General features: G+C 31.8%; 2 protein-coding genes across 3 annotated transcripts; both read left to right on the top strand.

The window, feature by feature from the left end:
* Positions 1-1,166: 1,166 nt before the first annotated feature.
* On the top strand, positions 1,167-3,464 carry LOC138339022 (chloride channel protein CLC-c-like). The gene is made up of 4 exons (XM_069290303.1): positions 1,167-1,675; positions 1,758-1,958; positions 2,022-2,199; positions 2,335-3,464. Exons 1-4 carry the CDS (start codon positions 1,470-1,472, stop codon positions 2,530-2,532), a joined length of 783 nt encoding a protein of 260 aa, XP_069146404.1. The 5' UTR covers positions 1,167-1,469; the 3' UTR covers positions 2,533-3,464.
* A 5,231-nt stretch (positions 3,465-8,695) lies between these two features.
* Positions 8,696-13,289, top strand: LOC101262869 (chloride channel protein CLC-c-like). 2 transcript variants are annotated; one of them, XM_004248801.5, is made up of 7 exons: positions 8,696-9,193; positions 9,276-9,476; positions 9,540-9,717; positions 10,141-10,403; positions 10,536-10,805; positions 11,601-12,729; positions 12,827-13,289. In XM_004248801.5, the coding sequence occupies exons 1-7, from the start codon at positions 8,988-8,990 to the stop codon at positions 12,914-12,916; spliced, it is 2,337 nt and encodes a 778-aa protein (XP_004248849.1). In that variant the 5' UTR covers positions 8,696-8,987; the 3' UTR covers positions 12,917-13,289. The 2 variants fall into 2 exon arrangements, with proteins under 2 accessions (XP_004248849.1, XP_069146405.1); XM_069290304.1 differs by having other exon boundaries at positions 10,141-10,805.
* Positions 13,290-13,537: the final 248 nt, after the last annotated feature.

Raw genomic sequence — 13,537 nt, forward strand, 5'->3', positions numbered from 1 at the left:
GTTATAGGTTTAAAAATATATAAATAAAGCGATAAATTTTAATATATCACAAATTAAATATTCTATTGTATATTTAAAAATTACATAAAAAAATTATACATTACAGTATTTAAGATCTTGAAATATCTTAATATCTAATGAGATTTTACAAGAACACAACTCTTAACAGTAAATTAAATATTTAAAAATTACATGAAAATTACAATAATAAACAATTTAAATATTTTAGTATATATTTGAGAATTGTGTAAAAAATATTATGAATTTAATAATTTTAAAATATTTTAAAGTAAATATAAAAATTGATTGATTCTTAAAATTATATAGATGCAACATAAATTGGAACAAACGAAATAACATATATTATTTAAAAATTATGTGACACATACTATTAATCGCAATAATTAAAAGTTCAAAATATTTCTTCAAAACAATATATAAGAAAATCAATCAACTCTCCAAGCTATTGTTTGACCCTAAGCTCACAAATATTCTTGGCAAATCCTATTTGAATGAAGTGTTTGGTAAATTTTTACTATGTGTTTGTCCTTAAAATTTTTCAAAAATATTTGACTATTTCAAAAAATTTATACCATAAGCTTTAAAATTATTAAAAGTACTCATAAATTTATATTATCATTTTGTAATGACTAGATACTTTGAATTATGACCTTATCATATAATTGATAAAAATTAACAGTAACAATATAGGCAAGACAATATTTTAGTTGTTTACTCAAATTTATCACTATTTCAATTATAATTACAACGTGTTAAATACAAATTGTTTCTTTTTTCTCAATTTTTCACTCAAATAAAAACTCAATCTTTTTTGGAGTCGGCATAACAAATATTAGTTGAAATAAAAAATTCAAATATTAACCAAAATAGTAGTTTTTTCTAATATTTGAGAACCTGCGATATTATATTTGCCAAATTATATAATTAAACACCATTTTTCAAATTTTGCTCAAGTATTCTTTGGGTCAAACAAGTCCTAAATTTCTTAGACGAAACAAAGTAACCTCAAAAGTATTTCTCTTATTTTAATTGATCAAAATATATAATAATTAAGAACAACTAAAAAATAAAAAGCGGGTAACTAATTAAGAAGTGTGGGCATGATTAAAGAAGAATTGAAGACCACTATAAGTAGAAGGTTCTAGGAAAGAAAATGTGGGGGAGATAATGTAAATAAAAAAAACAAAGGGCAAATAACGTGTGATTTGTTTATGACAAGTTTGATGGGCTGTCGAAATTACTGTCACGGATCTCTCGCTCGCCTTATATAATTGAAGCAATGATTCATTTCCTTTATTCCTAGACTAGATAGATGTGCTTTTCTACCCATACACGTATTCATTCATAACAGTAACTTTTTATTTTATAGACTATACTATACATAGAGACTAGACTAGAGAGAGAAGAGAATAGAAGACAGACCATTCATTCATTGATCCATTGATCTGATGATGGAGAACCAAGTTGACATAGAGAATGATGGAGGAGGTATGATTGAGGAAGAGAAATTTGATTTGGAGAGAAATTTTTCAACAATTTCTGAAACTGGTAGCATAAGAGAGCCTTTGCTCAAATCTAAGAGCAGAGTCAACAATACCTCCCAAATCGCTATTGTTGGAGCCAATGTTTATCCCATTGAAAGCCTCGACTATGAGTATGTACTACTTATCATTTTTTTTTATTCCTTCCATCTCTACTCTGCTACTACTAATAGTATGATTAAATACTTTTTGCAGTATTGTAGAAAATGACCTTTTCAAGCAAGACTGGAGATCTAGGAAAAAGGTTGAGATATTTCAATATATATTTCTTAAATGGACTCTTGTGCTCTTAATTGGATTGAGTACTGGACTTGTTGGTTTCTTTAACAACATTGGAGTGGAAAATATTGCTGGTTTCAAGCTTCTTCTCACTAGCAACTTAATGCTTGAGGGAAAGTAAGTACATCTTCAACTTCAGCTACTCTACGCTCTTTGTTCAATTTATTAATTACAGAGCAGGTATTTCCAGGCATTTGCTGCTTTTGCTGGTTGCAATGTGTTTTTTGCAACTTGTGCCGCAGCCCTCTGTGCATTTATTGCACCTGCAGCTGCAGGCTCTGGTATACCTGAAGTAAAAGCCTATCTGAATGGTATCGATGCTCATTCCATTTTGGCTCCAAGTACATTACTTGTCAAGGTTGGTCTCTCAACTCCTTTTCCTTTCTTGTGTACACCCTGTTGATCGCTCCATGGCCGTATCTAAGAAGCATAATTCTAGCTTACAACAATAACCGTTATGATTGCAATTAAAGTTGAGAGTGTCAACATGCAGGAGGTGGTTGACAGCCTGAGAAATCAAGCAGTTTTGGTAGGAAGAGTTTTTGATATGGAAATCATAACTCTTCCTGGCATGGATTCGCTGCACGATATGGTAGAGATTCAGTCTTGGCTGCACTTGTTCGACAAAAAATTCCCCATCCTCTATGAAGAAGAAGTTCGTGAATTTTACTACAATGTTCAATTTAGGTAAGATGGGAGCATCCTCACACGGGTAAATGATATTGCCATATCTTTGGATGAGGAGGTGTTGAGCAAAATTCTCATGGTGCCTAAAGAGGGGACCTGGTCTGTGCTAGGCAAAACTTGCTCTTCTGAGTTTGCTTCTGTGATTTCTAAGACACCCACAACTAAGGTTGCTGGGATTTATAAGAAAATCATGAAGAGTGAGTATCAGCTGGTCTTTAAGTTCATCAACAAGGTGCTCCTTCCTCGCACAGAAAAGAGGACAGTCGCAACTGCTGCTGATTTGTATGTGACGGAGATGTTGTGTAGCTTCGACGCCCTGAACCTCCCTGGTCTAATGCTTGAACATATTCACAAAACCTTCATTGCGAGGAAAGGTGTTCATGGAATGGGTTACGGATACTTTCTCACGGAGGTAAGTCAAGCATTTTCAAATTCCTCTCAGTGTTGGAAAGGTTGGGACAGTTAAACAGACTATCTCTGAGAGTACCTTGGTTGAGTGCGAATGCATTGAAGGAAGAGGCTATCCAAAGAGCAAGATGGATCAACTTATTGATGATCAGGATCATCTTAAGCACGAGGTTGAAGAGCTCACTATGCGGTTAAGTGGTAAAGAGGTAGAAATTGCTATACTCAAAGCAGAACTGCTTACTGCACAGAGTGAGGGACCTGGTTCTTCAGTGATTCAAGCTATGGAGAAGGAAAATGCTGAGTTGAAGGCGAATATCACTGCCCTGCAAGAAAAGTCCATCAAAGATAATGATGCTGCCAATGCACGACTCACTCTTGTTATCCAGTCCCTGTCTCATCCTCCCCCCTCTTCCTAGCCTATTGAACACTTTCTTTTGTGTCAATTTTTTTTGTGGCTTATCACTGTATTGATGGATATTCAGTTTGTTTTTAATGTATTAATGTTATGATGGCATGCCTGTTAATTTATTCCTTTGCTGTTTTGATTATCTTCTTTTGTGCATGCTTTTCCCTTACTGATTGATTGTTATTTAGCTTTGATCTTGTTCAGTATTTCGGTTTACATCATTGTTTTACTGCATATCTTTTTTATGATGCCAAAAGGGGGAAGTAAAACTGTGAATAGCTAAATGATAATTCAGTGAGGGGGAATGTAAAGTGAGGGGGAATATAAAAAGGGGGAACAAAGTTGAAGAAGATCTTAGATCACTGTTTCATTGTTTGTCATCATCAAAAAGGGGAAAATGTTATTTGTAGTTTTGATGAATTGACAAACTTAGGGACCTTGTAAAGGTACCAGTTTCATACTTGAGTATTGCAGGTTTCTTACTTGAGTATTGCAGATGAAACAAACCCAGGGACCTAGTAGAGGTATCAGGCTCTCATGATGACGAGCTAGTTGACTGCCAGCTGGAGACGGTACAGAAAGTAGGTGCATACTTCCCGATGGCGTCAGAAAGTGTGACTTTTCCATCCAATGGCAAAGAGGTTTAGGAAAGTGACTTGTCCATATAAAAGTCAGTTTCCTTAACATTTTTTGGCAGTTTTTGCAACTTGAGAGAAACCTCTTCAAGAACATTTGCAATGGCTGCTAGAAACAAAGGCAGAAGTATTCCAACAACAACAGCAATCTCTGGAGCTTTTCGTATAGTTGTTTAGGAATACATTCTCTTGTTCGTAAACTGTAAACTATTCCTCAATCTATAAAGGAATTGTTGTGTTGTGTTAAAAGTCTAGGTTGTCCAAGTGGGATAACTTAGTGGGTAGATAGTTTTCTACTTAGTCTTGTTAAGCAAGAGGGATTATTGCTTAACTGTGAGATTGATAACTTTTTCTTACTTTTGGTGTAATCGTGTTTTACTTTTGCTTTTGAAGATTAGTGAAAACGATTAAAAATCCTGTGAGACAAGTCGTGGTTTTACTCCCTTAAGCAAGGAGGTTTCCACGTAAAATCATCGTATTGATTTTACTGCATTTAACTTTCTGTTTTATTCATTAGTGTAGTAAGGGACCTGGTCTATTACTTGTTAAGTGAAGGCATATATTCTATCATAATCATCTTTATAAACATTTGTTGATATAGTGTACAAATTAAACATGTTATTGTTTACCCTTGCATGCGCCTTCATATTATTATCCAAGTTGATAATTCTAATTATAACTCTTGAAGTATTCTCACAAAATCAGTAGAGTATCTATTGAAAGAAGCTAAGTTATTATAATTGAATCCAAAGTATCATCTCTTTGTGCTTATACATTTTCTATAATATGAGATTTATATAATTTTACTCATACATGGAAGTATTGAAATAGAATCAATTGCATATTGTGAATGAATTCCATCGTATGAATGTGTTTATTCTAATGAATATTTTCATTTTAAAAAAAAAATAAAAAAATCTATAGAACATTCATCTGATCGACTTAATTATTAAGGGTTTGATTCAAACATGTGATATATTTTCATGAAGAGTTATCATCATACTATATTTGTTTACTTACAAAGATATCATTAGTTTATGAAGCTAATTATACTCGACGTGATCCCAACAATATTATATAACAATTATGCAACATTATCAAAAAAAAATGTCAATGTCAAATCAGTTTGTCCAATGATAATTTGACTAATCTGATCATAAAGACACAACCACTTCAATTAGAAGATTTGGGTACTATCATCTTCAAGAGTTATAATTATGTGATACTTTAATTAGCTAGGGATGAGTAAAATATGTGCTCCTTAATCAAGATTTTATTGCATTTTTGACACCGCTAGTTATATGTATTATTATATATGTGTACTCAATTTTATTCTTTAATTTTTTTCTAATAAAATTTTAATGAAACACAATATCGATTAATGAGCATATATATTAAAGATAGTTTTGTAAATATATTGTAAAATAGATGTACAAGCAGATAGAACGAACCACAAATAGATTAATCATGAAAAAACTTGTAATCAAACACGCAATTACTAGCAATCAACTTTTGAAAAGTCTTTCGGATGCTTTCTAATCAACTTCTTTTCTTCTATAGATAAAAAATAAACTCTCTTTAATTACAACAACTTAAAATAAAATTATTTCTCTTCCCTGATTTCTTTTGCTATATTTTTTATTGTTTTAATATTTTGTCATAATTAACAAATTTCACTCTAATACTTTTAACTTTTAGATTTTAAAAATATAACTCTTCCTAAAAAGATGAAAAGGACCTATTGAGCTCAAAGTCAACCCTCAAATCCAGAGTAAAGTTGAGTTTCAAAAGGTGAAAAAATAATCATCAACTAATATGCACTATATATTTGTATTATTAAAAAAATGAAACAACATCATAAAAGAATGTATAATTAGATTAAAATATGATCTCATCAATATTCTATGAGATATGTTCATAACATCTATAAACTACTATATATTTTAATATCTTGTTTTCCAAAATGATCGTCAACTAATATGCATTATACACTTATTTTATTTTTAAAAAAAGGAACAAAGTCATAATAGGAGGATTATATAGGATATGATATCTCATTTGTTCTTAATATTCTATGAATAATGTTCATACCACCTACAAACTATTATATATTTTAATGTCTTACTTTTCAAATTGCTTACGGATGATATTAGACATTAAAGCGCGTCATCTTCGTTTTATTTATATGACACAATAAATTTTTAAATAATTTTTTATAAATATTTTAAGTTATTCCTTATTATAATTTATGTAGTATTTTTACATAATTTTCATATAAGTTATGTTACATTCTTTATTTCAATTTATTTAGTACGGATAGAATTTGATGAGAATTATTTTTTTAATGTATTTTAAATATTTTAATTTGTCAATTGTAGCAATATATAATACTTTTTACGTCATTGACTTATTTCCATATAAGAAATGTTACTTCATATATATATATATATATATATATATATATATATATATATATATATATATATATATATATATATAGAATTTAGAGAATGAATCGATTTTTATTTACATATATATATATATATATATATATATATATATATATATATGTAAATAAAAATCGATTCATTCTCTAAATTCTATATATATATATATATATATATATATATATATATATGAATAGAATTTAGAGAATGAATCGATTTTTATTTCTTTTAAATTTTAAAGTTATTAATTCTTCTGATTTATTGTATTCTTTAGTTATTTCAAATAATTATTTAGACATTCCTATGTTTTAAATATGTTATAGAAAGAAAAGTCTACTGAAATTTTATAATTTTAATTATTAGGGATGACAATGGAGCGGTGTAGGATTGGACGGTGTGGGTTAAGTTTAATTTGTAAATTTTTTAATTTGCTCTGCATAATAGTTCTTTTCATTTTCAACCCTCCTTGCATGAACCCCGCCCGCATAATATTTTAAATATTTTTTTTCTAGTTATGTTGATACCAAAGATAAAATTCATAAAATAAATTTATTTTGTCATTCAGTTATATTTATTTATTAGGATAGTGACTTTAAATTTTATTTTTTAAAGGTCAATTAGAAAACATGTAAGAAATTGTATTATTTTTTATTGAATCATTATTTTGAATATTTTAATAGCTTTAATGAAATTCTTAATAAATAATGCTCTATCACTTTTATAACATGTAAAAGTTAAGTTTGAACCCATATAAAATCACATATACCCATTATCCGTAACCCGCTCAATCCCACTTTAATTTTTAAAAAAATCCACTTCAACTCGCCCGCATCAACCCTGTCCACACAATCTTAGACGTCTCACAAAGCTTTAAACCCGTTTCGCTTGGCATCTGCCCCTCCTTATTGTCATCCATAGTTTTATGAAAATAACACGTATTCTTTTGTATACATATAAGAGGTCAGGAGGCACACAACTCTTGAATGATGTATCTGCTTGAGTTGTGTGCTTTCATGAAGAAAGTGGAACTCCCACTCAAACATTTGAGTATTTTTGCTGGTTTATTTTTTTTTTCTTACTTTCGGTTTTAATTTGTTATAGGTTTAAAAATATATAAATAAAGCGATAAATTTTAATATATCACAAATTAAATATTCTATTGTATATTTAAAAATTACATAAAAAAATTATACATTACAGTATTTAAGATCTTGAAATATCTTAATATCTAATGAGATTTTACAAGAACACAACTCTTAACAGTAAATTAAATATTTAAAAATTACATGAAAATTACAATAATAAACAATTTAAATATTTTAGTATATATTTGAGAATTGTGTAAAAAATATTATGAATTTAATAATTTTAAAATATTTTAAAGTAAATATAAAAATTGATTGATTCTTAAAATTATATAGATGCAACATAAATTGGAACAAACGAAATAACATATATTATTTAAAAATTATGTGACACATACTATTAATCGCAATAATTAAAAGTTCAAAATATTTCTTCAAAACAATATATAAGAAAATCAATCAACTCTCCAAGCTATTGTTTGACCCTAAGCTCACAAATATTCTTGGCAAATCCTATTTGAATGAAGTGTTTGGTAAATTTTTACTATGTGTTTGTCCTTAAAATTTTTCAAAAATATTTGACTATTTCAAAAAATTTATACCATAAGCTTTAAAATTATTAAAAGTACTCATAAATTTATATTATCATTTTGTAATGACTAGATACTTTGAATTATGACCTTATCATATAATTGATAAAAATTAACAGTAACAATATAGGCAAGACAATATTTTAGTTGTTTACTCAAATTTATCACTATTTCAATTATAATTACAACGTGTTAAATACAAATTGTTTCTTTTTTCTCAATTTTTCACTCAAATAAAAACTCAATCTTTTTTGGAGTCGGCATAACAAATATTAGTTGAAATAAAAAATTCAAATATTAACCAAAATAGTAGTTTTTTCTAATATTTGAGAACCTGCGATATTATATTTGCCAAATTATATAATTAAACACCATTTTTCAAATTTTGCTCAAGTATTCTTTGGGTCAAACAAGTCCTAAATTTCTTAGACGAAACAAAGTAACCTCAAAAGTATTTCTCTTATTTTAATTGATCAAAATATATAATAATTAAGAACAACTAAAAAATAAAAAGCGGGTAACTAATTAAGAAGTGTGGGCAAGATTAAAGAAGAATTGAAGACCACTATAAGTAGAAGGTTCTAGGAAAGAAAATGTGGGGGAGATAATGTAAATAAAAAAAACAAAGGGCAAATAACGTGTGATTTGTTTATGACAAGTTTGATGGGCTGTCGAAATTACTGTCACGGATCTCTCGCTCGCCTTATATAATTGAAGCAATGATTCATTTCCTTTATTCCTAGACTAGATAGATGTGCTTTTCTACCCATACACGTATTCATTCATAACAGTAACTTTTTATTTTATAGACTATACTATACATAGAGACTAGACTAGAGAGAGAAGAGAATAGAAGACAGACCATTCATTCATTGATCCATTGATCTGATGATGGAGAACCAAGTTGACATAGAGAATGATGGAGGAGGTATGATTGAGGAAGAGAAATTTGATTTGGAGAGAAATTTTTCAACAATTTCTGAAACTGGTAGCATAAGAGAGCCTTTGCTCAAATCTAAGAGCAGAGTCAACAATACCTCCCAAATCGCTATTGTTGGAGCCAATGTTTATCCCATTGAAAGCCTCGACTATGAGTATGTACTACTTATCATTTTTTTTTATTCCTTCCATCTCTACTCTGCTACTACTAATAGTATGATTAAATACTTTTTGCAGTATTGTAGAAAATGACCTTTTCAAGCAAGACTGGAGATCTAGGAAAAAGGTTGAGATATTTCAATATATATTTCTTAAATGGACTCTTGTGCTCTTAATTGGATTGAGTACTGGACTTGTTGGTTTCTTTAACAACATTGGAGTGGAAAATATTGCTGGTTTCAAGCTTCTTCTCACTAGCAACTTAATGCTTGAGGGAAAGTAAGTACATCTTCAACTTCAGCTACTCTACGCTCTTTGTTCAATTTATTAATTACAGAGCAGGTATTTCCAGGCATTTGCTGCTTTTGCTGGTTGCAATGTGTTTTTTGCAACTTGTGCCGCAGCCCTCTGTGCATTTATTGCACCTGCAGCTGCAGGCTCTGGTATACCTGAAGTAAAAGCCTATCTGAATGGTATCGATGCTCATTCCATTTTGGCTCCAAGTACATTACTTGTCAAGGTTGGTCTCTCAACTCCTTTTCCTTTCTTGTGTACACCCTGTTGATCGCTCCATGGCCGTATCTAAGAAGCATAATTCTAGCTTACAACAATAACCGTTATGATTGCAATTAAAAATATACAACTCAATATGTATTAACCTTCAGATTTCATAGGCTTTACTTGACAAACTCTCTACCTTCACAAGGTAAGGGGTAAGGCTGCATACACACCACCCTCCCCAGAAACGATATCAACAGTCTGGCGTTTCCGTCACAGTCATCATTTACCATGAAACGATAAATTATAAACTGAAGCAGTACGTTAGCAAATTAGTTCACGTTAAATGATTGTTAGGGTATATTTGTTTGTTGTTCTAATTCTATGTGTTGTAATTTATCTCACCTCCACAAAAACACTTATTCTGGCATATTGCATTCCACAGATCTTTGGATCCATTTTGGGCGTTTCTGCTGGATTTGTTGTTGGCAAGGAAGGACCCATGGTCCATACTGGTGCTTGCATAGCAAACTTACTTGGACAAGGGGGTTCCCGAAAATATCATTTAACTTGGAAATGGCTAAAATACTTCAAAAACGACCGTGATCGTAGGGATTTAATCACTTGTGGTGCCGCTGCTGGTGTTGCAGCTGCTTTCCGTGCCCCAGTTGGAGGAGTTCTTTTTGCTCTTGAGGAAATAGCATCATGGTCTCTCTCTCTCTCTCTCTCTCACACACACACACACAGAGTTCATGCACATAATAAACAGGCCAAATACTTGCTTCCATTCATAATAAAGCTTGTATCTCAAACTGTTCAATTGTGCAATTTATGTTGTAGGTGGCGAAGTGCTTTACTTTGGAGGACTTTCTTCACAACTGCCGTCGTTGCTATGGTTCTCAGATCTCTCATACAATTCTGTCGCGGTGGAAACTGTGGATTATTTGGGCAAGGAGGTTTGATAATGTTTGATGTCAATTCAGGAGTATCTAATTACAACACAGTAGACGTATTGGCACTTATCTTAATTGGAGTACTTGGAGGTCTTCTGGGAAGCCTTTATAACTATCTTGTCGACAAGGTCCTTCGGACTTACGCTGTCATTAATGAGTTAGTCTTTTAAACCCCTTGTTCCACTGATATATGTTTAGTTACTTTTCTCTCAGTTAGCCATTATAGGCATAGGTCTATGTTCAAGTCCGACGAGTAACAACTTTGAGAAGTAGCCAAGGTTTTCCTGGAGCATGTCTCACTTTTTCTTTTGATGTTAGATTTGTATTTTTCTTTTCTTTCATTTGCATATTGGAGTTAGTATTTTAAGCCCCTTGTTCCACTGATATATGTTTAGTTACTTTTCTCTCAGTTAGCCATTAGAGGCATAGGTCTATGTTCAAGTCCGACGAGTAACAACTTTGAGAAGTTGCCAAGGTTTTCCTGGAGCATGTCTCACTTTTTCTTTTGATGTTAGATTTGTATTTTTCTTTTCTTTCATTTGCATATTGTACTTCCAGGTAGATGAATGTAACTGATCCATACTGATTATGTGGATAGCAGTGAAATTCATCAGGATATTTCATCAAAGCATGCATACATATTTTGAGAAGTTCATCTTAAATGGGTCCTTTACCTGTTGCACTAAAATTTGTTTGATCAATGTTCTTCCCTTTCAAGTTATTTGATCTTGTAAAAGTTGACTATGTATGTGTTGGTTTTATTTATTTATTTTGTGATGCCATCTCAATAGTAAGTTACATGTGCTATTCCACTAGTAGATTTTTCCTGGTGCGTAAACTGTGGTTGTACTCCAGTTATTTTCTTCGACTTATTCTTGGAAACAAAAGTAATAATTATGGTATACTTTTTTCCTGGTTGTCCTTTTAACTAATTTTTGGCAGTGAATTACAGGAGAGGTCCTGCTTTCAAGATCTTGCTTGTCATGAGTGTTTCTATCCTGACTTCTTGTTGCTCTTATGGCCTACCATGGTTTGCAGGGTGCATTCCATGTCCTGTAGGCTTGGAGGAAAAGTGCCCAACTATAGGTCGCTCTGGAAACTACAAAAATTTCCAGTGTCCAGCAGGGCATTACAATGATCTTGCATCACTCTTTCTGAACACCAATGATGATGCCATCCGCAATTTGTTTAGTTCAAATAATTCAAATGAATTTCACATCTCTACACTTCTAATCTTCTTTGCTGGGGTATATTGCCTTGGCATTATTACCTATGGAATTGCTATTCCTTCTGGACTCTTCATTCCTGTCATACTTGCTGGAGCATCCTATGGGCGTATTTTTGGTAGAGCCTTGGGTTCGTTATCCAATCTTAATGTTGGTCTTTTTTCGCTACTTGGTGCTGCCTCTTTCCTTGGTGGTACCATGAGAATGACAGTATCAATATGTGTCATACTCCTTGAGCTTACAAACAATCTACTAATGCTTCCATTGGTGATGCTTGTTCTCCTCATATCAAAAACCGTGGCTGATATTTTTAATAAGGGTGTCTATGACCAGATTGTGAAAATGAAAGGTTTGCCTTTCTTGGAAGCACATGCTGAACCATTTATGAGGAATCTGGTTGCTGGAGATGTCTGTTCTGGGCCATTATTGTCATTTTCAGGTGTGGAGAAGGTGGGGAACATAGTACATGCTTTGAAGTATAGTAGGCATAATGGCTTTCCTGTGATTGATGAGCCACCTTTCTCTGAGACACCAGAGTTATGTGGGCTTGTTCTACGGTCACATTTACTTGTTTTGCTCAATGGAAAGAAATTCACAAAACAACGTGTATTGAGTGCCTCCAATATTTTGAGTAGGTTTCATGCATTTGATTTTGCTAAGCCAGGATCAGGCAAGGGGCTTAAGTTTGAGGATCTCGTCATCACGGAAGAGGAGATGGAAATGTATATTGATCTCCATCCTATAACAAATACATCCCCATACACAGTAGTGGAGACCATGTCTCTTGCGAAAGCTGCAATCCTTTTCCGACAACTTGGTCTTAGACACTTGTGTGTTGTCCCAAAGAAAACTGGGGTAAGTCCTCTTCCCCCCTCTCCACTTGTTTCTTTTGCCATTTCTTATTGTGCATTCTACTATACAATAATAATGTCCTGCTATTCTTAATTTGCAGAGAGCTCCAATCGTCGGAATCTTAACAAGGCATGACTTCATGCATGAGCATATATCTAATCTCTACCCGCATCTTGTCCCCCACAAGTAGACAGACAACAAAGAAGCAGTATATTGTGCATTACTATTCCTTATTTCTTCTATATTTCCAGAATCACTTTCATTGTAATTCTTTTGGTTTGATTTTTGTATCGTACAAATTAAAATTGCACTGATTTTCTCATATCAAGCTTGTCGTCTTGCTTATGGGTGCTGAAGTTGGGCGGCGGTTCAACATGAGTTGGACCAATGAATTGAGTCATGATGGCTAAACTATGTGTCATAATCCAATCATTTCAATTTGATTTTTTTTTTCTATTATGTGACACCATTGATGAAAAAATAACTTTTAAAACTTGTCATCTTAGACAAGTTTTAACTTGTGGTTATATAAGTTTATGAAAGGTTTAAGGGGTGATTATAAATTTGAATTGTTTCTAATTATGCCAAGATGATACTACTGAAACCACATAAATTGTTTCAATTTATTTTTCTTTATTTATTGCTTCAATTTATTTGTCTTATTTTATTTTTTTAGTTTAGCTACTTTTTATTTTTAACTTTTGACATGACAACGTTTAAGAAGGACATTTGGTACTTATTTTACTCCTTTCAGAAGATGCTTCTATTTTTTTGCACCCTCGGTGACTTGAACATCTAATCTTAGGGTTAG

The sequence above is a fragment of the Solanum lycopersicum genome, chromosome 10 (genome assembly GCF_036512215.1).
Source record: "Solanum lycopersicum chromosome 10, SLM_r2.1".
Classification (NCBI taxonomy): domain Eukaryota; kingdom Viridiplantae; phylum Streptophyta; class Magnoliopsida; order Solanales; family Solanaceae; genus Solanum; species Solanum lycopersicum.

Bases quoted from the DNA above. Each gene is read 5' to 3' on its own strand.
- LOC138339022 (XM_069290303.1), top strand. From the start codon at position 1,470: ATGATGGAGAACCAAGTTGACATAGAGAATGATGGAGGAGGTATGATT. The intron at 1,676-1,757 runs GTATGTACTACT...TACTTTTTGCAG, and splicing joins ATTGAAAGCCTCGACTATGA to TATTGTAGAAAATGACCTTT. The intron at 1,959-2,021 runs GTAAGTACATCT...ATTACAGAGCAG, and splicing joins AACTTAATGCTTGAGGGAAA to GTATTTCCAGGCATTTGCTG.
- LOC101262869 (XM_069290304.1), top strand. From the start codon at position 8,988: ATGATGGAGAACCAAGTTGACATAGAGAATGATGGAGGAGGTATGATT. The intron at 9,718-10,140 runs GTTGGTCTCTCA...TGCATTCCACAG, and splicing joins CAAGTACATTACTTGTCAAG to ATCTTTGGATCCATTTTGGG. The intron at 10,806-11,600 runs GTTAGTCTTTTA...AGTGAATTACAG, and splicing joins ACTTACGCTGTCATTAATGA to GAGAGGTCCTGCTTTCAAGA.